Below are 25,507 nucleotides of genomic sequence, written 5' to 3' on the forward strand. Positions count from 1 at the left end.
TTGAACAAAACCCATGGATTATAGGGAATCAGTCATGTAAAGAGGTTGAAAGAAATAATCAAAACATGTTACCTAATGTTCTCTTACACATTCGAGTTTCACAATTACAAGGACTGGGAAAATTATTAATTTTTACACACTGTGTACATTTGTACTTGTTTATATTTGCCCCAAAACATGATTTAAGAACCATATACAAAATGCCAGAATGAAACTCAATTAACAATTGATCCCCACAGAAATATTTGTGGAGAGCACACCAAATTAATTGGAAAGAACATAAAGTAGTAATTCACAATAAATATTAGAATAGGGGCACATTCCTTACAGCAAATTCATAATATTTTAGATATTCACAGGGATTTTCTGATACGGTACAGTCACAGTCACAATGTGAAGGTAGAGAAGTTTAGTCTATAAAATATACTTATTGAAGCACCAGGAATAGAGATACTTCTGAAGGAGCCTTGCTCACATGGCCAAGCAGATATTGTGTATGTACAGAATAGTCTGTTTCACAGCTACATTTCAGATGAGAATCGCTGCAATTGCTGCTCTACCACTAGTAAACTTGAATCATTTAGCACTTCATCTGTGAATATTGTTGTTTCACTTCTTTTGTACTGCTGACTCTTGCAGTCAATATTTATTTAAATTCAAACTCCAACGATGTTGAAATAAAAGTAGGAAGATGTGAGCATCTTCATATAAAGCTTATAGCAGGTCAAGAGATCATTTGGAAAAAATCCAAATCTGAATTTTTTAGCAAACAATAAAATGCATAACCTAAAATGTGTTTTCAAATGTGTAAAACTTTGTTAATAGGCTAAAATGCCATAAGATTTAACACCATCCTAAAAGAACAGCCTATCTATTCATTTGCTTAAGAAATGCACATTGTTTATCTACCTACCAGTTTGCCTACAGAAGATGTGCTTCCCTAATAAAACTAAAAGCTCTCATTATGAGCTGTTGATTTAGTATACAGAAGTTGTCCATTATGTTGAAGAAGTTCTAAACATTTCAATCAGATTTTTTCTTAACTGATCTTCCTCTACAAACAATCTTCCACTTGGGATGCCTCAACACTTCTTTCTTGATAATTCCTGATTTTTGGTTACTCTATAGAAGTTCTCTTTTCACCTTAAAACTTAGTTCAGAAATTTCAAATTCAGTTAAAGTCTTTAAATTTCCTGCTTTCAAATAACATGTAAATACTGAAATATTCATAAATATTAACTTACCTACCAAACTTGCAGTCTAAGTGGTATCATAAAACCTACTCTATAGAATAGAATTTAATATTGTTTTCTTTTAAGGAAGAAATCAAAACTGTACATTGGAACAACGTACTATACTACAAAAGCAGGTCCTTCTATCCCCCCACTACTCTGGAAATGTAAACAAAAAAATTAGATACAAAAGTGATTTCTGTGCCTTTTTCTTTGAACACCTGTTCAGCACCTCAATGTTATTAGGTGTACTTTTTGCTTGGTGTAGCAGAAATTTTTTATGCTCACATAGATGTTCAGAGGACTTCAGATTTTCCGCTACCAAATATCACTGGTGAAGCTAAGCTCTTTGGATGATAAAGGTAGCAGGGAACTGTTCCTATGAAATTCCTGGGTATCTTTCAGGGCATTATTAAGGGGTAGCTGTCCATTGAGTAGTGTCAGAGGCAGGTTACAATAAGTGTGGTGGTTGCCTAAGGAAGGTACTGGCAAGGTGGTGGTTGGCATCTCGTGTTTATAACCTCTGCAACAGTGCCTCATTTGCATCGAATCTGAATGGTGGAAATCTGGGAGATCAGCTTGAGATGACACCAGAGAGGCCGAGGTACTGGTCATCGCAATAGATGGTATAGGCTGGAGTTCTCCAAAAAGTCCTTGTTCTGCAGAGTCCAGAACATGACACCGAGAAAGCATTTCTTTTTTCCTGATGGGCATTTCATATACTAAGTGCTTCCAAAACTTAGAATTTAATTTGCTGCTCTTGGGTCCCTTCCACTTGATCAAGGACAGAAGTTTGATGCTGCGCTTTAGTGATTCCACTTCCTGGCAATTCACCTTCCCCTTTAATTCTGTACATTCAATCAAAATCACTTTGATTTCTCCACTGACTAGCATGTTATGGAGTCTGCTTTCCAATTCGAAAACACTCCATCCTCGTCTGAGAATATAGTCTGGAGTTAGCACGATAATAAGTCTTCTGCTTTGCTCAACACATCTTGTGAGATCTTCAGTGTAGGCTACAAATCACAGAAAGAGAGAAAGAGTAAAACAAAGACATTTCCAGTCTTTAAAGCATTAGGTTTGCACCCTAGTATAGCAAAGATCCAGTCTTTCACTAAGGTACATCACATTTTCTTTTCTTGTATTGCACACTCAGAAAGCTTGTTGCCTTAAAAATAAAAAAAATTAAAAAAGACTTCTAATACTTTTCTTTCCCCTCATCATTACTTACAGTGTTCTGTTAGCTATATAAACTCTGACTTCTTCAGAGCTTAGGTGTAGTTCAGTTATTTTTATTTACTTAATCATTTAATTCAAGGCAGGCTTCCAGGCTAGTACTCTAAGTGAACAAGCAATCAGCGGGTTGATGAAAAGAGAAATGGAACCTTTTAATGAAGGTCACTGTATTTATGGGTTTGGTTTGCTTTCCCCCCCCCCGTTTCCAACTACTAAAAAAGTAGGGGGACTATGTATATATAATATATATATATATTATATATATTATATATATATATTATTATTTATATGTATATATAAATATATAAATACTTCAAAGATAATGTGATAGAGATGGTGGAAAATCTCTTCTACAATCCTAGCTTGTTTCTCAGAATACCTTCTGTTTTTTGCAACCTTACGTTCTCCATTTTGCCCTTCAAACCCGGAGATAGGGAAGTGGTGTGTGCGTGCCCATGAGTTTAATTTGAACCAGCTGCTCTTTGTTCAGAGGAGGAGTGAGGGGTGGAGCCGGAGGTGGGGGATGGTGTGGAATGAACAGTAAAGGGAGAGGAGTCTATCAACTGAGAAGTCTTTGCTCTACTTTGTGGAACAATTCTGAAAGTGAGGTGAATAAGTTATGTCCTTTTCCTAGTAGAAAAACACTCAACGAACTCTAGATTTGTTTATCCCATGGAATAATCCTTTTGCAACCGTGCTTCCCAAAGTCTTATCCGCCAAAAAGGGAAACACACACATGTGTTAACAAATGGAGACTTGGACACAGGTGCTGCAACAGAGAGCTGTCTTTACTAAGCAGAGCACAAGGCCTTGTCTAATGTACAGTGCCCTCTAGCAGAAGCAGTGCTTACAGAAGCATAGCAACATTTGTCACTGCAAATCTGCCCAAGGTTACAGACTGCTTTCAAGGAGTCATGTCCAGTACACAGTGAAGGGCCACCAAACAGCCCAGTACAAGCCATTTGAAAAGAGAAACTTATTTTACAGATGCATATTTTACAGATGATCTCTCTTTTCCAGGGTTTTATTTCTACCATTTGGCAGCAAGAACACTTTCACAAGTGAAAAAGAGCAAATTTTCTATACACCCTACAGATAAACAAAAACCTTTTTGAGAGATACACAGAGAATTGCCCATTTAACAATTTGTTGTTACTGCTGTTTTGGTTTTTACTTAATACATTTCAGGACTTTCTCATGCAGTAGTTACAGAGACTGTATCTGAGGGAGTAAGGCAACTTCTAAGTGGGGAGGGAAGCCATTAAAAATTGTATGCATTTTCTTTTAGAGATCATGTTTTCAAGGAAAAAAAATCAGCATTGAAATCTGCAAAAAATAAAAATGAAAACAAAAAACAAACAAAAATATCACACAAGTAGCAATGGGGAAGTTATCACTCTGTAATTGTCATTTAGAGAACTGGTGAAACAGAATGGAAGGAAAGGTAGAAAGTTTCAATAGAGTGGAAAAATATTATCCCAATGTATCAACAGCTCTGACTCTTCATTTTCTTCCTTTCTTTCTGCTCCCAAAAAGAAAGAAGTTATGTGGGAAGCTTCATCATTAGAAGTTGGATCTGTAAGATACAGTAAAATAAACTATCATGCATCTTTCCCATTATTCTTTTCACCTTTCCTCCAAACAAAATGAAACAAAACCAAACCCCAAACTTATACATGGTATAAGTGCAAGAGTCCATGAAAGCACAGTTTTATCAGGTTATGTATGAGTTAATTGTTATTTTTACAGAAGAATTCCTTACCAAATGATTTACCGAGGAATAATTCCAAGTAGCATTCTTCCCTCATTAATTGTAGCTTTACATTTAATTTTTAAAAGTTGATCTGTACAAACCTTGGCAGGAACACATTTGTCACAGAAGCTATACCTCTATGAACAACACTGTTTCTATGTGTTGGGATGTAGTTTATTTTTAAAATATACTTTTAAAAACAAAAGGTATAGCTATACATATCTCTATCCACTTCAAGAAAATTACAACTCAAGTGTTCAGTCATAAGAGAAACTATACACATACACACTAATGAATTTGACTGGGATGTCATAGGCTTTGGCTTTATTATCCTCTTTCTCGATTGGGGAAGGGAACAGGGTACAACATTTTCCCGCATTAATATTGTTCTCCCCCTTCACCAGTCTATTACACTTTGCCATTTGACAGCTAAGCAGAATGCAAAATTTAGGGATTGGGGGGCTTCTTAGAGATTCATTAAACAGAATTTTCACTTGCCCCCAGAAGGAATGCCTGTCAGGACGGATCCCACTACACTCAGCTGCACAGGGTGTGGGTGTTGAAGGGAACCTTGGAGAGAGGGAGTGGTCCCTGTCTCCTGCATACTACACTGGCTGTGCTTATCCTGGCAAAGCCTAGTGGAGAGTTGAGGCAACCATCCAGATAATTCCGGCTGAAAACCTGCTCTGGAAGAAAAAAAGGTCTGAATTATCCTGGTTTGCCCTATATATACATTAATCATATGCACTGGAGTCAGTCAGTCAGTACATCTAAATTTTCCCTGGGTAGACACAGCCCAAGTGTCCCAAAGAAAACATGAGCCATTTTCTTGGGCCCTGAATTTCGTGTTCCATTTCACTTGGTGAAAAACCAAGTGGAAGTTTTCAGATGTGAAGCCCACATTTCACTTCTTGGGATGGTGATCAGTGGCTGGGCAGCAACCTCAATGTTTGAAAGCAGCTGGGGAGGTGCCGCTAAGAGCTGCCTGGCTCTCAGGAAAAGAAGGAGAGACTGTGCCCTAGCTTCCATATTCTGGCTTGTTCTCTCTGTTTTTCTGGGTTTTTTTTTTCTTATTCTCACCCCCTTTCCTCCTCTTTCTTTCTCCATTTATTTTTTTTTTCTTTTCCTGTGCTGTCTCTCTTGTCCTTTCACCTCCCTCTTTGCTTTCTCACTTTTTTCTCCCTTCCCCTGTTTTACTCTCCCTTCCTCTTTTGCCTATCTCCCTTTGCCCCCTTTCTCCCTCCCTTCCTAAATCTTTTCTTTCTGTCTCTTTATCTTTGGGAAAAAACAAGGACCTAGACATCATGAAAAGTATAAATAAATTAGCAAGGGACCCAACAGGTAGAGTTAATATGTTTTACTTGCTAATCTTTAGCCAGGCAGTCATTGCTGGCTCCTACACAGCAAGTGCCCAAAATAATTTTCCCCTTACCCTGGGGTTGCATGTCTGTATCCAATGACTGTGAATTGGAGCCTGATCCATTAGGACCATGTCCTGTTTTTGTATGGCCTGTGAGCTAAGAATGATTTTTTAGAACATTTTTAAAGGGTTGTAAAAGAAATAAAGAATATGATGCAACAGAGACCATATATAACCTACAAAGCCTAAAATATTTATTCTCTGGACCTTTACAGAGAAAGGTTGCCACCCCTGAATTAGAGACCAATCAGGATGTTTAGGTTTGGAAAAGTTCCAAATAAACTAAGCAGAAACAGGCATCAAGTTAAGGCATTGCTGGTCCATAGCTAGTGTAGTCCATGACAGGCAGTGGTGTTTGTCATGGTAGGGCTGTGGTTTTGTGGGAGACATGTTAGAAAACTTCAGAAACCGTTTTAAAAGGTTTCTTACCACGAAGAGATAATAAAGAAATGTTTTTCAAAAAAAAATCCCTAAATCCACAGCACATAAGAATACTCGCTAAATCTTGCCCTGACTTGTTCAGGCAAATTTAGCAACGGAGTAGCAGGAATCCCTTAAAAGACTCTTTTTCTCTACATAAAAATATAAAGTATCCCTTAAATGAAAGGTCATTATTTCTTTGCAGCTTTTGGTTTGAAGTAACTTACAATGACAGAAAAAACTAAAGAGGGTTTTGTCTGACAGCATTCTGCTTCTCTAAACAAGGCTATGAAACCACACTAGATTATCAGCCATGAAACAAAGCTATTACACTTAACCTATTTGTGATCTTCACAATTTTGTTAAAAAAAACAAAAAAAATGGACAATTGTATAAACCAAAATTCCAGTGTATTTAGAAAAATAGAATTCAGTCTACAAAAGTGACTTGAAAACAGGACACATTAACAAAGCAAAATGTAAACTGAAGGAAGAAATAAAAGGACAAAATAGAAGCAGAAAGAATATAATGGCAGCCCCAAGAAATTGCTTCTAATGGGGTGTATATTCTTTCCCAAAAGAACTCAGTACTCTTAAATGTCAGGCTTTGAATCTACTGCAGATGTAGGCAGAAGGACAAGGGGAAAGCATTCTCATTCATGAATTTCTATGTGGTCTTGCTACTGCCTACTAACCATCTGATTTATCAAACTAATCAATTAGCTACTTATAAATTATCTTTGTGTTGACACTTCCACTTATGTCAGGATCATTATTAGGGCAGATAGAATATTAAAAATTAAAAGACAAATACTTAGTTTGTAAACAAAAGCATAATTTATTACTTTGCCAGGTTCAAATAATAGAATCTTGGTAGGCTTATATTCACAGCTACGTACAACCAACATCAGTTAAACAGACAAATCATTAGGGTGAGATAAGATGCATCAAAACTGATAATACCCCACCAATTTTAGTGAATATTAGTTAATTGATAGCTATCAATGGTGATATTTATTAAACCTATGGGTTAATATATCAATACTTAAAATCAAGACAATTTCTGACAGTGATTGAGCAACTCCTATGACCGGTGAGGAAAACCCAGCAAAAGTAATACAGGTTTCACATGTATCAAAAAAAGTGTATTACACAGCACTAAATATTTGGTAAAAAATTATTAGACCTCTGGTATAAATAGAGGCATACAGTGAGGTACTTTATAATGTAGTCTTACTGAAAATACTACCTGCATTTAAAATAATGATATTTAATACTAACTTATTGAAAGAGATACAGGTTGCCAACCTCACTCTTTGTCTTGGCCAACGTTGCTGAAGCTTTTGGGTCTTGCTTCTGTCTCTGGCAGATGTAAGAATCTGTGTTGTCTGCCACAGAGATTGAGGGTACAAAATTTTTTATTTAGCCAGGTGTGTGTGAGGGGAGTAGGGGGGTTTCTAAACAGTGTGTGATATTACTTGCCCTACAAAAACCTTCCCTGGCCCCTCCTCCAAGTCCTTGGCTTGATAATTCATAGTTCACTGGGCTAAATTTTTTTGCAGGATTTTTGTTTTCTATTGACTAGTGTAAGTGTTCTAACTGATTCTGATTAAAAAGTTGATCAACAGTTAACATGGATTTGTTGAGTCCTTGTGAGTGCAGGGAACCACAATCTATTTACAGTTTTGACTTTGGAGGCTGTATTTCTGGTAATGAATCCTTTACTTTTGCTATAGCATTTCACCAGTGGATGGACAGAGAAGCATGACGGTGGGCAGAATTTACTCTGGAATGTTGTCCACATCTCTAAATTCTTTCTCTTCCCTCTTTACCTCTTCACTGAGAATAGAGGTAAGTAATAGAACACATTCAGAGAATACGAAAAAAAAGAAAATGTGGAGAGTAGCAAACAAAGAGAGTCTGCAAAATGTCCTTCCCCTCCTCTTTTCCCCCTTACACTCATGTCCTAAAAATTTGTAGATATAACTAATTCTAATCAGTGCAATCTTGATAAATATGGAACAAGACAACTTGCTCCTTATATAATCTTTTTCTGTGGTTCCTTTGGTACTTAAGACAATTTTATCCTGGTCTTCTACTCTTTTTTTAAGGTGTCTGTTCTTTGTGCTATCCAAAAAGTAGATTTCCTGATTGAAATTCTACACAATGGATTCTTCCTTTACCTCAAACTTTGATGAGAAACCTCAGTCCATTGACTGCAGTATTTTGCTGGGCATACTGGATACAGTTCCCTCTCTCTTGACTCTAACATGAAGGGTATGGTGGGCATATCTAATTTTATTCCATGTGAGTAAATTGTATACAATGTGTTAAATTTCCATGACTGTGCATGTCACCCCTGCCTCACACTTTTTAGGTCACAGACGTCAGATTGCCTGGAAAAGGAATTTATTACTCCCCAAGGACAATTTCCTTGAATGGTATCCAATATGTCCAACTATCAGAGGAACTATTGGCAATGAGTAGCTACAGATCCATGTACAAAAATGTTTTTTGCATGCCTCACTTCAGAAGTGACTAGGGATCATGTGACACCAGATGTATTCTCTAGCCATTTGTCATTTCAATGTCAGCACAATCACATGGCCATTAAAGAACTGAAGATTAGAACAGTGAGGAAGGTCTAGCAAATGCAAGAATGTAATCAGACATTATAATTTTTCCCTTAAATTACTGAAAGAGTCCTAGGATTCTTAAGTGAGAGAAACTCATAGAAATTTGAGCATGAAAACAAATGGAAAGACAATTTGATATTTGAGGCCAAATTCATAAATATAATTTCAGTAGACATGGCTGATCAGCCATACGCACGATAATACTTTTCGCTCACTAGTGTCTTTCTCTGGTGCAATAATGCAGGAAGAACTCACACAGAGATCCCCATAGTCTTCCTATGATTAAAAGAGGAAACTGAGCTAAAAGACTTTGAAAGATTTTTTTCTCTTTAATGTGCACTTAATCATCTATAGATTTTTCTAAAACTTCAGCCAGAATTAGCTCAATTTATAATTGTTAATCAGTATTGCACATGCACTTTTAAGCACCTTGCTTGCTTTCTCTTAAGGGCAAACAAATCTGTAGGATTGGGTTGTTTCTACTTTTAGTCTTGGAGTACTATTCTCTCCATCTGACCAGTTGATTAACTTTTATATTTTTATGCTTTTAAATCTCTGCAGAAACACTGAGATAAGATGGGCTCAAAAGCCTAAATGGTACTCATCCAAAAATGTCCCCAATCTCAGGATCTCAACTGCACAGCTGGGTTCTGTTGGTCACATGTCAGCTTCAGAGCACATCTGTTCATTCCTAAAGGATCCACTAGGCCCTATGAACACAATGTGCTCTGTGTAGAGTACTTTACACCACAAAACCCAGCAGCTGCATGGGTGAGAAAATCTCTACTTCTCAAGTTTGTGTCTCTAGGCAGTTTGAGTAGGGTGTTTTCTCTCTGGCTTTCTTTTGGTTGCCTGTCACTCCTGACATTCAGATGCCTGTTGGCAACAAAGTTGCATTTGCTATTCTACTACAGATGTTTCTAGCCTGGGAAGAGACAGACCAAACTTTTACTGGAAAGTAGAAATTCTTGCCACATTCAGGCACCAAACCTGAGAAAACATAAGGAAGATCCTGGCCACAGGCTCAAGAATGGAAAGGTAGGTCACTGCCAGGAAAAAAATGTCCAGATCTGAAGACTTTTAGTTTTAGCATTTAAGAAAAATGTTTGTGTCAAATCTTCCCACCTGTGCTGTTCCATGATGGTCAAAGTACACTTCTCTAGTAGGGCATGCGAGAAGGGTACAGTTACCTATACCTCACCTTGGAAAGTGACATCTTTATATTGAAGCTTTCTGTGAACTCATGGTCATGAGTGCATTGGTGTCGGGGGAGGGAGAAGGGTGGGGGAGACCCATTCATGTACTTCTGAAACTGTATACATTAGAAATATTTGTGTGTTGATGAGGTTGAGTTGGAATACCACGAGAGTTGTACAAAAGAAACTAAAGATACATCAAAAGTGAAGGCATTAAACATGAATGGGTTTATGTCATAGACCTCATTAGTTTGATTCATAGAAAATTATTGTTGTAGGTCAAGAATGATATTATGAAGTCTGCTTTTACAATTCTCAAAGGCCTCATTGCTAGTTTTTAGAGGAAGGAGCAGTCTTGGGTCAACATGTTTTAAATGAGATGTGAGGGACAAACATAGCTTACAATATTGTAACTACTTCCCCCCGCCCCCGCAGGAATGTGTCTATATTTATATAGCATAACCTGTTAAATCTGTACCAATGGCTGCAACTACAGACCACAGAAGCTTCTTTAATAACACACATACACCAAGTCCAAAATGTTCTACTCTGTCATTCATGTGTAAATCAAGTATATTATTCATATACTTCATCGACTTCCTGAATGCGTGCTAAAAATGCCAAGGAAAAACTCGTTAATCGTGACATGGTGACTGCTCAGCCAGCTCTGAAATGTTGATGGAAAAGAAAAATGGTCAAAGGGCCTTTTTAAGAACCTCTGCAGGTTACACTTGCAAATCGGAATTCAGAGAACATGAATTTCCTCGTTCAGGAAGGAAGGATTAAAATCAAACACCCTCCAGTGGTTGCATCTAAAAACTGCATAGTTGTCCCAAATGGCTTAGTTGTAAAAGGAGTCTTCCTGTGTACCACTGAGTACCCAGGATCCAAGTTCCTCCTCAGTCTAATTGTTGTACAATCTCAAAAAAACTAAAATGATCTTCTATGGACTATAAAAATCTCTCTTCACCCTAACATCATCATCTTGGGTATTCTTATGTTGAGTTCTTTAAATGCCAGTGTATACGAGGTGACAACCTTCTATTATCTCTTATGTAGCGTGTTACAGTCCTCAACTAAAATCTTGTAGTTTTGTGCCAGGAAATATGGCTTGTGTAAGCCTCATACCCCATGGTCAAGTAGGACATTCAGACCTGTCTGTGATACACCAAAACAACTAATCGATTTCAATCAATTTAGCCAATCAACTAGCTGACTCAATGAGGTGTAAAATAGTCTACCACCTCTTTGGCTAAATTGACACAGCAGGTTGATTCAATTGACCTGTCATCATCAAAACAGACTATCTGAGAGAACTAAGAGAACACAGTTTGGGGGTGCATCTCTCTCGCTCTCATGCTCTCTGGGTCTCACTCTCATCCATGCACAATAACTGCTTCTTTATATAATAAGCAAGTGTCATCTACTGAGTCTCAGGTAAAGTGGCTCCCCTGTGTTCCATGTTGTCCCTATTTCCTTTTCTCATGTGCACAATGTTGAAGCATTGTTTTCCAGGTCAGAAGAAAGATAATCAAATTTGATGTGTTCGGACATGAAGGGTGACATTTTTAAGTCACTTAGTGGTGTTGATAAAGACTGTCTATTGTGGTGCCAACAATTTTGTAATGCAATAAGGCAGAAATTGAATCCATATTGAATCCTACTGAAGGTGACTTGACATAGAGTATAAATTCCACTTTGGTAATGATATTACTTTAATACAATTTAGTACACTATCACTCTAAAAATCAATGTTGCAGAATTTTGATAGTTAACAAGATGCTCTTGGCAAAAATGCAAAAAATACATAGGAATCTAAGGAATTAAACCAAAAAATAGTAAAGGGATATTTTTGATATTTCATTAATGATTGATCAACCTCTTGTAGATATTCTTTCTAATATCTGAAAAAAATAAAAGTAGTATACACATTAGGACTGAAACTATTCCTATTAATTACATTTTTTTTCTTTCAGCAGAAAGCTCCTTTTTTAGATTTCACATTCACTTTGTTAAAAAAAAATGCCTTTCAGATACTGTCATGCAAAAATTAACATTTTTACTTATTTCATCCTTATTATTTCCTCTTGTCTTAAACCGATACTATTAAAACAAAACCAACAGGCATCTATGAAGCATCTACTGAGTTCAGGTATTTTGGTAGATGATAACAGGGGTATGAAGATGAATGAGAGACAGTCCTTGCTCTCATGGAGCTTATAGTTTTGCTGAGAAGATAAGACAAATAGCTGGAACACTACATTAAAAAAGAAAATATACAAAATATCACAGGAGTAAGGAGTACAAAATTTATAGTCAAACAAGTGATTATACACTACATACTCTAAGGCTAGAGAAATTATTATGGACTTTTCACAGAGGCAGTGTTATGGAGAGTATAAATAGGATTTGTAAAGGTGTAGAAGACTAACATGAACAAAAGTGTTGCACCAGACTCTAGCAGTGTTTAGCTAAGGGTTAATGGATTTTATCCTATAAGAAATGGTGAAGAATTTAAGGTTGTTGAATAGGGGAGAGACATGATCAAGGAGGTATACGTATTAGTGGGACTAGATGCGTAAGAAGAAAAATAGGGAAGGCAGAGAGTAATCAACATTCAGGAATGAGGTGATTAGGGCCTATACTAGAATGGTGAAAGTGGTAGTGGAAAAGATGCAATGGACACTGGATTTGGGAGAGAGATACAAAAGAATAAAAAATGACTCTGAGTTATTTGCATGTTCCTTGGGGCTCGATCAATGTAGAAGTGGTATTTAAAGCATGAAAATAAAGGAAATTACAGAAAGAAAAGAGGAGAGGACCATGGGAAGAAATTTGGGGAAATATTACATTTGTAGAAAGTAATGTACCAGAAAATATTGTCTGGTTTCTTTCTATGCATGTGTAAGTGTGCATACTCATGTGCAAACCCAAACATATACAGAAACATGCACGCTGAAAAAAGAGATGAACAACAAAAACTCAGTTGTTTCAATTTGTTTCCTGTCAGTTTAGTGACCATGGTGGACTTCTGATAATCTGAATAAAGGTTATTGAGGAATAAATAGCGTGATCTAGAGGAGTGAGAACCAGAATCAAACAGATATAGGTTCTTATTCCATCTCTACCATTTGCCAGCTGACTGGTCTTGGAGTTCTTTTAGGCCTTATTTCCTCACCTGTAAGATGAAGATAACAGTACCTGCTCTTTCTCCACATAGGGTTATTGTAAAGATGAAATGAAATAATGTATGTGAAAATATTCTATATAATGTGAAGTACTAAATATATAAGCTTTTAAATTTTGTTAGCCCATGTGTATAAATTACCATATTCTGATTTGTGGTCACAGCTTAATCTCCCCCTCTCAAGGATATTAATATAGACATGCAAATGAATTCCAGCACTTTTATGTTCCCTCAATGGCATTTCAAGCTCTTCGAGGGCAGGGACCATATCTTTTCTGTATTTACCTCACACTTTACTGTGTACAGTACTCTGAACAGAAACAGGAAAAAAGTATATATTTTTACCTGAACCTGAATTTATTCTGTAAGCTCAAATATAGCTTTCAATATGTAGCCTAATTTAAAAGTAGCACTCAAGCCTACATAGTCTAGAACTTCTTAAAAAGAATTTAAATACACAGTAAAGGTGCCATACGCCATGACCTCACTTTCATTTTTAAGTGGATTTTCTGCTGCAAATCTGGAAATGAGTATTAAAGCATAAATTCAGAGTTATTAGTGAAAATGATTGTAGGTATAAGTAGAAGCACAATGGCAGAAGACCAGATTTGGAACTGAAATGCATTGAAAATCTGAAATGCAAAAAATCTGAAATGCAAAAAATATCTGACTTATACACATTTTTTTAACCATCATCATTTTCTCAGAACACTAGGCAATGTAATAAAGCATACCATTAAAGCACAATTTAAAAACCATACCTAAAATATAAATGAGAGTGCCTTTTAAAAAATTTTGGATGCTAGAAAGTCAGAACACAGGTATTGGGGAAAAATTTGAATTTAATAAAATGTCCTGTAAGAAAAACTATCTAAATACTTGGCTCTGACATTTGAAGTCTCCACATAACTTAAGTGAAGCCAAACTTTTAAAATACAAAAATTGAAAGTACTTACTTCCACTTGGAATTAGGTCCCTTTCTGGGATGAAGAGTTTATATCCATAGTGTTTTTCTAGCACATCTGGCAGTATTTCAAGAGCAAACTGCTCTTCTTCAGGGTTGTCACATTCCAAAGTATCTTGGTCCACTTTTGTGTAAGAGAGATAGGCATCATATTCCTTGTTGTCTTAGAAACAAAGAAAAACAAAAGGGTTGTATGTATCATTAGGTTCTCTTTATGTACTAAATGTCTATAATCATTAACAGGCTGGAATAAGCACTATAATTAGTGACTGTCATTAATAACCGGAAAAAATAAGACACATGCAATGCTATAAGAAGTCTAGTACATTTCAACATAACTTAGTTATAGTCATAGGATATGAACTGAAACTGTTATGCAGTGGGCAACATATAGTCACGACAGAATAAAAGAGAACTATTATTTGTGACTTTTGGTGTGAATGATCAGCTCAGTGTGTTTGAATGCAGGACTAAATAGACTCATGGATTTGAACTCTTTCTGTGCCAGCTGGCTTGGCTCTGTTACTTGGTCACAGACTATACCTTGTTTGCACAAATATGTGTAAGAGATCCAAGAGGGGCTGGGCCCTAGAGTGTGGAAGATCGAAATAATCCAGCCTCACTCCTGGAGACACTACTTGTAGCACATGCCATACTTCCAGTTGGTTAGTGTCGTCATCCTCATATACAAAATGCAGTTCATTACCAAATATTAGAGACAGCAGCTGGGTTTTATACAAGTGCATTGCCTGTTATTCTTGTTCAATCCATGGCCAACTAATTTGACACAAGCTACCAAAAGAAGCCTTTGTTTCAGAATATACATCCTTCCAATATTGCCAAATTAGGTTTTCCCTTCACACATTTAGTCAGAGGGTTAACTGTGCTTTGAGAATGTATTTTTTATTCCTTTGCTATATTGGCTCAGAGCCAGTCTCCCCAAAGAGAAAATTGTCTGTCTGTCTGTCTGTCTGTCTGTCTCTCTCACTATATATATATATATATATATATATATATATATATATATATATATATATATATATATATATATATATATATATATATATATATATATATATATGCAGTTTTTTCTCAAAGTATTAGTCCCCGCTGGTTTTAGGAGGAACACATTGGAAAAGTTATAGTGGTTTTCAAAATTCCCCTATTTATAGAAAAAAATTTAAAAGTTAATGTAGTGAACCTAGACTCATATGGAACTATTAGTATTTATTAAACTTAGTTACTTGCAAATAATAATTTTAAAAGACCAGCAAACATTTCAGGATTTGTTTCTAAAACACAGAAATATTTTCCATTAAAACAAACTTGATTAGAATATAGCTAAAACTTGACCAAAAGTTAATTTACAGTATGAAGCAGTCACTCACTTCCCTATACCACTAAAATTTGGTTCTACCTGCTGAAAGAGGAATATGTGATAGGCATATAAAGAGATATAAATACCCTATGGTAGGAGTACTCAGGACCCCATGACTATCTAGTGATAACTGAGGCAGGATTATATTGTTCTAAGTCTAGTAAGATTCCAGGCTTCACTACCCCCACATGAACAGAACTCTGCTTATTTATGTTAAGATGGTGCCTGAAGCCAGGAGGCTTCTCTTTAGCCTGTCTTCTAGCTGGAAAAGACTGCTGTGAACCTTGGTTGGGTACTTGATTGCCTAGAATCAGATGCACATGAAGGACTGCCCTGATCGTTGAGATCACTTGGCTTACAAATGGGGCACATTCCGCTGTTATGCATAAAATGCCTCTTGGAAGTGAGAATGTTCATAAGCAATGCTAATGTAAGAACCTCCTGGTAATCTTAGCACCTCTGCCCCTGTTCCAATCAAGCTCAGGATGCACCTGCAGGCCCTTGACTTTCTCCAGCTATAATTACTCACCTGGGACTGAGAGCTGCCGATGATACACAGCTGGAAGAATAAAATAGGCCAAAGGACAAACAGATCCATTTCTATGAGCAGAATGTACTTCATTGCTCTTGATGGATGGTGTTGCTGCCTCAAGCTCCAAAATGTTAGACTAGACCCTAGTTTCCTCTGACTTTGATAACTCTACCTTACAAACATCCTGAAATGCAACAACTTTTTAATTCATTCAACAGTGATTTGTTGAGCATCTACTATGAGCTAGCCATCTGCAATGACTACCTGACTCTTTCACCCATCTGGCCAGAACTTCTAGACTCTTGCCACATTGCTTGTCCTGACTATGACTATTTGCCCTCCAACCATGTCTAATCTCACATATTCCTGGTCCTATCCTTACTTGCTTCACCTATACTCTAATATAGGTGATTCTACAAAGACTTTTTTCCAGAAAAATATTGCTATATTTGCATATCCCAAGTCAAGTTATGAGAAAGAAAATGGATGTCTTTGTTTGACATGTGTTAACACCCAACACATCTGGATAACAAATTGTACATAACATTCTAGAAATACATCATTCTTTGGAAAATGGTTGCTTCTGGTTTCAGTCATATCCCTTTAAGGTGAACTAAAGGTGAAGAGCTTATGGTAGCTGGCCAGAGCAGGAAGAGAGCTCTCAAGCCACCATGTCAGACGTCCCAGAAGGTCTAGGATGCCAGCTAGCGAGCAAGCAGTGATGCAGATGCCACAGTTTTAAAAATGCACTTCAGCTCTATGTAGACAGCCAAGAAAACCTCATGAATAGCCACAGCTGTTGCTCACTAAAAGGAGCAAGATGAGTAGAGCAATATCAACAATATGATGCAAATAAAGGTTAACAGCAAGTCCTGAAAATTGTTTTAAAACTGAATGGCAATTCAGCAACACCACTTTGCTAGGTGAGGCTAATGAGCATTCCTCTGTGTTAAATCATGCTGACTAAGCTCAACTGATGAACCAGAAAACAGCACAATGGAGACAGAACATTATAAGGAAGAGGGCTTGCACAGTGGTCACCATAGGTATGCTGTTCCCAATGAAGAGAGAAGTTGTGACAAAGGGAACCAAACTCTGTGGAAGAATTTTCCTGTTGTCACACTGTCCTTCCCATTTTAAAATCTACTTAATCCTGTCCACCATTAGGAAGCCATTCCTGTTTACAATGTAGTTCTTCTGGGGCTCTGCTAAACACAGTGCTAAATCCTTAGCTTCTAAAGTGCAAAGACTGTGTAACTTTGTGGATTATTGTGTCTCCAATGCCTACTATACTACCAGTGTGTGTGTGTGTGTGTGTGTGTGTGTGTGTGTGTAGGGTTAATCCAGGTGAAAAAAATATATAAGTATATATATATCATTCATAGTGCTTGGCACACAGTAGACACTTAATAAGTATTTAATGGCTGCATAATTCAAAGATCAAATAAATGAAACAATCATTGATGAAATGAAATGAATTATATCAAAAATGTTTAAGAAGTCAGTTTGATAGATTTTATTTTATAAAAAAATGGCATTTTTATAAGAACTTTCAGGAAATGCTACTATAGATATGAATCCAAGAGAAAACATGAACAAAAAGTACATGGGTAAATCTATGGTGTGTCTATGAGATGTCAAAATATTTAAATAAAGAAATGAAAGTTCAGTAGGCTATCTAGCTGACATTTGGCATCATGAAACTGGATATTTCTAGAAGGGCTTTAATATTCATTTATTCATCCTCACTACATATCTGCTGACTTTTTAGTATTCTATTCAGCTAGTACAGAGATTGTGTGTTTAAAGTCCAAGGTTCCATGTAGGCATATAAACTATTTTAATTTTCCTTCCTGCTGAAAATCCTTGAAGTTCCCCCCCAATTAAATTTTTCCCTAAAATAATTGGTTTGGAACCAATACACACAATTCTCTAACCAAAATGCTCTAGATTACTTGTCATCTTTGGCCACATGGGCCACATTGGAGATATAGATGCAAAATGTCCTATGATATTAGCATGAATTTAATCTTACAAATATGTACTACAACTGATCAGTTAGTCTGGATTATTGGATATGGGTGATGAAAGTAATTATCTCAGATTAACTTCATAAACTATATCACCTCTTGCAGAAAGTATTAACAAATTGCTTGTAATCATGACCTAAAGCAAATGAATTAGAGCAGACTCCCTTTCATGTACTTTCATATAGACAATGCATCTTTAACATTCCCAGTTAGATACTTTAGCCATTTGCTGGCGCTTGGGAACCAGTGAAATTTTCCTCAATAGCATATTTCATCTCATTATTTTATGTGTGCAGGTTAAGAAGTCAGATCTTTCAATATTAATTATTGTATACAGAAACTGAAGGTAACTGACTACATTTTCATACATATTGTTGGAGCATGTAATTATCATCAGAACAGGCCCGAATTTCTCATATTGAAGATATATCTAAATAAGGGTCTTTGGTACTTTTGAATAGGCTGCTATAATCATTAGGTAAATACACTGCTTTGATAATGAGCATGCATATGTATTCACCAAACAGCATTTCTCGAATTTACTGTGAAAACATAAAAGCCAATTAAAACAAACTTATATCATTGTTCATATAATAGTAACAATAAGACCAAAATCAAAGATTATTCAAAAATTTTGATGTTACATTCACCACTCTGCCTTTCTCCTATCACTATCAAAATAAAACAAAATCATAAACTGCTCTCCTTTGAGGATCTCAAAACAAACAAAAGCTCTAACTTTCATTATTCCAATAGAATGAAAACTAAAATTTAAATCTGGATTTTTAAAGTAATGATTTACAATTGAACTTCCTTTTTATCTTGGCTTACCTAAGGCATTCCATACACATGTTTCCAAGGCTTATAGTAGTTTGTGGGTGAGGACTGTATGCATAAGGAGTGATATGTCATGATTTCTTATTGGTATTGATTGGAAATATGGTAATTTGTTCTCTTGAAAAATTAAATCATTTTTGAATGTTCAAAGAAACAAGGCTCAATACAACATTTTGTTGATATTTCATATATAAGATTTTCAAGGGCCATAAATGGCAAACAGAAGAAAATTATAAGCCACATTCTGAATTTTTTTCCGTTGAGGTCACCTTTGAGAATTGTGCTACATTCATCCAAAATATATCAGTCCAGATGTACTATGAGCTTTAAAATGAGTATCTCCATAGCTTTTAATATGTTTTTTGAATAATTTGTTTTTTTCAATGCCAGGAAGAGCTAAATATGATCTGTGCCTAAATTTGAATTTTCTGGAAGAAAAAAATGAAATTGATTCTTAATTTGTTTCTTAATAAGGGAAAGGGCTTTGACAGCAACTGTTTGATCTCCTGACCAACTAATATCTCCTTGTTAAACTATTTTTTTGGAAATAAATTTTAAGAAATAAAACTATTTTAAAGAACACCCATATATTCTTTATCCAGGTTCATCTATTAATATTTTCTCCCCTTTGCTGTCTTTCTTGATAGGTTAATACCATTTTTTTTCTGAACTACTTGAGGGTAAGTTGCATTAGTCATAGCCTTATAACTCTAAATTTTTCATCATGTATCTCTTAAGAATAGGGATATTCTCTTACATAATCACAAATTCATGCCTCTTAATTGAATTTGAACAATAGGAGACAGCTTACCATCTGCAGTTTCATCACCTCCAAAATGCTGTCGGTAGAAGAGCATCAATTCAATATTGTAGCATTTGTAGATGACCACGAGCAGTACAAGGAGGAGAAAGATTGCTCCCAGGCCTCCTGCAAGTTCAATTTTGTAGATTAAATCTGGAACAAATAAAATAAACAGGAAAAGGTAATTAAATCAGCAACACTGAGGAACTTCCCATATTTCTAGTCTCTAAGATGTACAACCCATTCTGTTTTTCTTTACAGAAGATTCTTGCTTAATGCAGTAAGTAGATGCATTCTTGATACATTTGTGTAAATCAATTTCTTGTTAAATTAACTCTCTTCTAAATATTTGAAAAGTTTTACTGTTGAAAGTGATATCTATCTGAAAAAGAATAGTCTCTCCCACTTTGTTTTGAACACATCTAGACCTCACATGTATACTTTTGCTTTAAGTGTACTTCAGGAAACTATTAGAGCTGCCTTTTACTGGGTTCAGGTCCAATATTTTGTTGTTTCTGTTAAATTATCTTTTGGCTTAGCAAGATTACAATCTAATACTTCTTAGGCCACAGGCCCTATTCTTCTACAGGAGAACAGCATCATAAAATTATTCTCAGAATCAAATCAAATCCAATGAGCCTACAGGATTTAACTGTTTCATTTAACCACAGTAGAATATAGTCCAATAGAAGGTAGGCAGGGGAAATTAGCTTATCCATTTCCCCTACTTATCTGAATAAATAACTATAATTTGTACGTGATATAATATGCCCAATGGGGCTAAAAGAGAATGAGAAATCTAGGCTAATCACTTGGCCTATTCAGCCAACACCAGGCTACCTGATAGCAGCCTTAGGCTCTTCCAGTGGGGCACCCCTAGAACTCTGAGAGTCGGAACAATTAAATCAACACATAATGGAAGGAGACATAGTATATCCTAGGCCCAGGAAATAGTGACTTACCTGTAGCTTAATTAGCGATATTAACAAAATCTAGGGTGTATCATCAAAAGAGGGGATAGCATCATGGAATTTAGAGAAAGGGGAAGTCAGAGAAGAATTTAGAATATGAATTCAGCAATGTCCAGAGGAGAAATGCTGAATCTGGAAGACACTAGACCAGAGATATTTTCCACTGTATGACAGGGAAATTCATTGGTCTCAACATAATACAGATAAAACTATCTTAAAAATTAGCTAAGCTCCCCTTAATCTAATTCCATAATTACCAAGTGACTCTTTTATTATTAATTCAGCTTACCATGTAACTACAAACTGAAAAAGGGAGTGGCATTTTAATTTGTACATCAGTTGCTTATAAGTTTGCTTGGCATCAATCAGCCTCCCTGGATGGATCAATTCTGGGGTACTGCCAAAATCAAATTGATGACCATGACAGACTGCCATTCTTGAAGATCTCTTGACTATAAAATCATGAGCCTTTCCCTGGGATTGTCCCTTGTCTCTATATAGGCTTACTACTCAAGATAAATTAGGCTCAATATAACAATAAGATTAAGAAAAAAGATGAACATATATAATATATACTCAAGTAATGTATATTATAGATAAAATTTTCTACCAGTCTACTATCTGTTCTCTAAGTAATCCTTTAGGGCAAGAATTGTTGGTCCAAGTTCATCACTGAAGAACCTAAGACTCAGTAGTTTAATTCACTTACCCGAGGTCATACACCTAAGAAGTGGCCAAGATGGGACTTGAGCCCAGATATTCTAACTTCATATTTAAGGTTCTTTTTATTACACCACAGTTTTGTAAGCTCCTGTGGAAAGTGACGATGAAATTCCTTCTCCCTCTTCCTCCATAGAACTGTTGGTAATGCTTCTCAAGAACATGTGACCTGTGGTGAATTTTGGATTCTTCTGCCCTTTCAATTCCAAGGAAAGAAGCTAAACTACAATTGCCAGTCAGAATGATAGGACAGAGCAGATCTCAGACAGTTTATTGGAAGGTATTGAAGAATTCTGTAGCTATATCAAGAAGGAACGAGGGGCTCCTTGAAGTCCAGCATATGAGAAGTTTTAGGTTTTGTAGGGAGATAGAGAGTTTGGTATTTTAAAGGAGATGGAGTAATAGAGAAGATGGTAGTGGCCAGAGACAGCATGACCAATGAGGAGAGTCACTGAGTAGAAATGTAAGAAATATAAACGTATTCTTTTTCAGTAAGGAGAGAGGGAGAAGGATAGAAAAAAGAAGGGAGTGAAGCTGTTGTGAGAGACAAAATATATTAATAAGGAGCATTATGAGGGGCCACATAATGAGTAAGGAAGGAAATTGGAATCTATCTCTGTCATGCCTGTTGCAAGAGGTGGTCATTTGGAAAATTAAGCCACAAAATTTCAGGTAAAAATAATCCTACCTCATATTAGCTCTGCCTCCTGCACTCCCTATAGAAAATGACTCCCCAGGAACCACTGCCTGCCTCTATGTGGGTGGTAAGGCAGGCTTGCTTATGAGACCTCTGTGGGGCTGCAGTATCACCTTTGCTTGCTTTCTTACTGTTTTATCAATTATGCATTCTTTTTTATTCAAAAAAAAGAATATCAAGTGTCTATCTTTTTACCATCTTTATTGGAGTATAATTGCTTTACAATGGTGTGTTAGTTTCTGCTTTATAACAAAGTGAATCAGCCATACATATACATATATCCCCATATCTTCTCCCTCTTGCGTCTCCCTCCTACCCTCCCTATCCCACCCCTCTAGGTGGTCACAAAGCACCGACCTGATCTCCCTGTGCTATGCGACTCCTTCCCACTAGCTGTCTGTTTTACATTTGGTAGTGTATATAAGTCCATGCCACTCTCTCACTTTGTCCCAGCTTACCCTTCCCCCTCCTCGTGTCCTCAAGTCCATTCTCTACGTCTGTGTCTTTATTCCTGTCCTGCTCCTAGGTTCTTCAGAACAACTTTTTTTTAATTCCATATATATGTATTAGCATACGGTATTTGTTTTTCTAGCCAGTGTTAAATTGACAGGGCAATATGATTTTTTTTGTTTACTCTGAAAACTGAATTCTCTTTGATCTTAGATCATTGATTGACTTGATTCAACATGTTTTTCCTGTTGTAAAATGTTCATTTAATGTTATAATTTTGTTAACTCTCTGTCTCTGTCTCTCTCCCTCTGTCTCACTCTCTGGTCAGAACAGCTTTCAACTGTTTTCAAGGTCACTGAATGGGATTTTTTTCCAGCAATTTCTATGTTATTTACAGAGTACAGTTGCTATTAGGTAGATGGAAAACTTCAGCAGCAGGAACAATTTGTGCTCCCAAGTAGCAGACACCTTTTTCAGCAGTAAATTTATGGAAGAAAACTGTGGTGTGAAAAGTATCTTTGTGGTTTTGGGGTCCATTTTACAAAAATATCTTTGAAAGATATTACCTAATGATGGCTGTTTACATTGAAAACTGTGGACCGAGTCCCTGAGACTCAACCAGTATTCTTTGATTCAGCCCAGGCAGTTACATTAAAAGGGAAACGTGTATCCTATAATCAGAGGGCAGAATTGCCATCATCCAGTTGACACCTAGCTTTTCTTTTGTCTTCTGTTTTCAACTGCCATTTTCCATCTCAGCAGGATCTATACTTCTAGGGACATTTCCTGACTGAGAAGGTGAAAGTCATTTTATTTGGACTGTGTCGTGTATACGCTTCACAAGGATAGAGATAGCCAGAACAGCAAATATTTATGGGATTGTAACTTTTTCCAGGCACCCCAAGTACAAGTGTAGTTCTTTTTAACCTTCTTGGTTTGAACCCAGCTAGTTCTTCACTTTGAACATGAAGATCAGGCAGTATAGAATGGGACAAATAATAGCTGAAGTCAAGGGACTGGAGAGCAGGAAGACTGGAACTGTTCTGAGCTTGCTCATAAGTTGGGAAGCAGGTTAGGAGATCCCACCTGAGGGTCTTCTATACAGGTTGGGGGTTCAGGGTGGGGCAATAGCACTAAGAATGAAGAGAAAGAGAGGGTCATTGATATGTCTCTGTTTGTGGGAAAGGGAGTATGTACAGAGAAGGCATAATTATCAGAATTTTACTAGCATTAAGTTCAGAGTCTTGGTTCACCAAAAAACAAAGAATGAATTTCTTACTAAAATGTTAGTTGTACCTGTTGGCAATTAGTTCATTGGAGAGTGAGGGCGTAGCAGGTTAGTAAATGAAGGTAGAAGATGCATAGGTAAGAGACATCTTGCTTTGAGAATGCCTGACCCTATTATTTGCATATATTAGACATGAGTTTTCATTTTACAAAAGGCCTTTTCACTTTGTGAAAGGATTCATGAAATGCTTCTTCTCTGTAATGATCACTTATGGCATTTTTGATATTTGACTTATAGATCATCAGGAAGTTATTGTTCCATAAAACGAGCCATACTCGTATTCCAGGTGGAAATCCTGTGGCTACTGATGCCAGGCTATGTTGTGATAAAGCCTGAAAGGTTCAACTCCAAAAGAAATAACTGAAATTTTGCAATACAAGCCAGAGTTCAGTCTGATTTAATATGTTGGATCAGGACCATAGGGCTTCTTGTTCTTTTTTGGACCTCTACCATATTGTCAATAGCGCCTAAAGAAAATGGAGTAAGGGAAGATGAACTGCATCCTTTTGCAAAGCACAGTGAAAAAATTTAAATGCTACCTAAAACAGAGAGTACAAACTGGTATACAGTGGGCCAGAAAAAAGGTTTTTGTTGGTCTATATGTTTCCCAAAAAGTAGATACTAATATTTTAAAATAAAAATATTGCATGTCCAGGCTTTCAACTTCACTTGAAAACCTTGAAGCTCTCATATCCTTAGGCTCACATTTCAGCAAGCATGGCAATAATCTAGAAAAGAATACTGACTGCCCTTTAAAGCAAGGCATGTTTCCTCTTGCCTGTGTTTAATATCCAGCCTTCTTTTTCTTTTAATTTCAATATCTACCTGGCTATTGAGGTCTTTGAGTTTTTATCCCCCAATCTGGAAATTGAATGTTTTGAAAAGAGAAATGCATTCAGATAATGCAGAATAGACACTAGTCAAGGCCAGATCTCAGGGAAATCCTCTCTTTACCAATCCCTGTTACCCATCCTCTATCCTATTGCACCTGTCCTCTAGGAGGACCATTTTCACCCAACAAATGTTTTTGAGCACTTACTATATTCTACGTGCTAGCGATACAGCAGTAAATAAGGCAGTAAAAAGTCCCTGTTCTTATGAAGTTTACATCCTAGTGTGTGTGTGGGGGGGGAGACAAGAAGAAAACAAGTATGTAATATGATATCAGATAGTAGTAAATACAATAAACAGAAATAGAGCCAAGTGAGAGGGAAAAGAAGGTGATGGATAGTCCATCGATGGATGAATGGATTCAGAAAATATGACATATATACACAGTGGAATATTATTCAGCCTTAAAAGAGGAGATTCTGTCATTTGCTACAACATGGATGAACCTGTAGGGCATATGCTAAGTGAAATAAGCCAGAGAGAGAAAGATAAATATTATAGTGCATGGTATCACTTATATGTGGAATCTTAAAAAATAAGCTGAAGTCACAGAAACAGGAGAAAAGTGGTTGTCAGGGGACGGATGGTGGGCGAGGAAATAGGGAGAGGTTAGTAAAGGGGTACAAACTTTCAGGCAGATGAATCTGGTCTGAGGATCTAATGTATAACATGGTGACAGTAGTGGATAACACTGTACTGTATAACTGAAATTTGCTGGGAAGGTACAACTTAAATGTTCTTACACACACAGAAATAAAATGTAGATGTGTGAGGTGACTGATGTGTTAATTAACTCAATGGGGGGAGTCATTTCACAATGTGCACATGTATCAAATCATCACGTTGTACACTTAATATATCTATATAT

At 36.5% G+C, this 25,507-nt stretch overlaps 1 protein-coding gene across 1 annotated transcript in view; it reads right to left on the reverse strand.

The window, feature by feature from the left end:
- Positions 1–1,550: 1,550 nt before the first annotated feature.
- The window catches only part of IL1RAPL2 (interleukin 1 receptor accessory protein like 2), a gene marked incomplete at both ends in the record, with an annotated part of 1,061,106 nt that continues 1,037,149 nt past the window's right edge, over positions 1,551–25,507 (reverse strand). Inside the window, 3 exons of the mRNA XM_081222617.1 lie at positions 1,551–2,248; positions 14,036–14,206; positions 19,632–19,775. Of these exons, the coding sequence (XP_081078743.1) occupies positions 1,551–2,248; positions 14,036–14,206; positions 19,632–19,775 (1,013 nt within the window). The remainder of the gene's footprint in view (positions 2,249–14,035; positions 14,207–19,631; positions 19,776–25,507) is intronic.

This window comes from Mesoplodon bidens, assembly GCF_964165515.1.
Source record: "Mesoplodon bidens genome assembly, chromosome: X".
NCBI lineage: Eukaryota > Metazoa > Chordata > Mammalia > Artiodactyla > Ziphiidae > Mesoplodon > Mesoplodon bidens.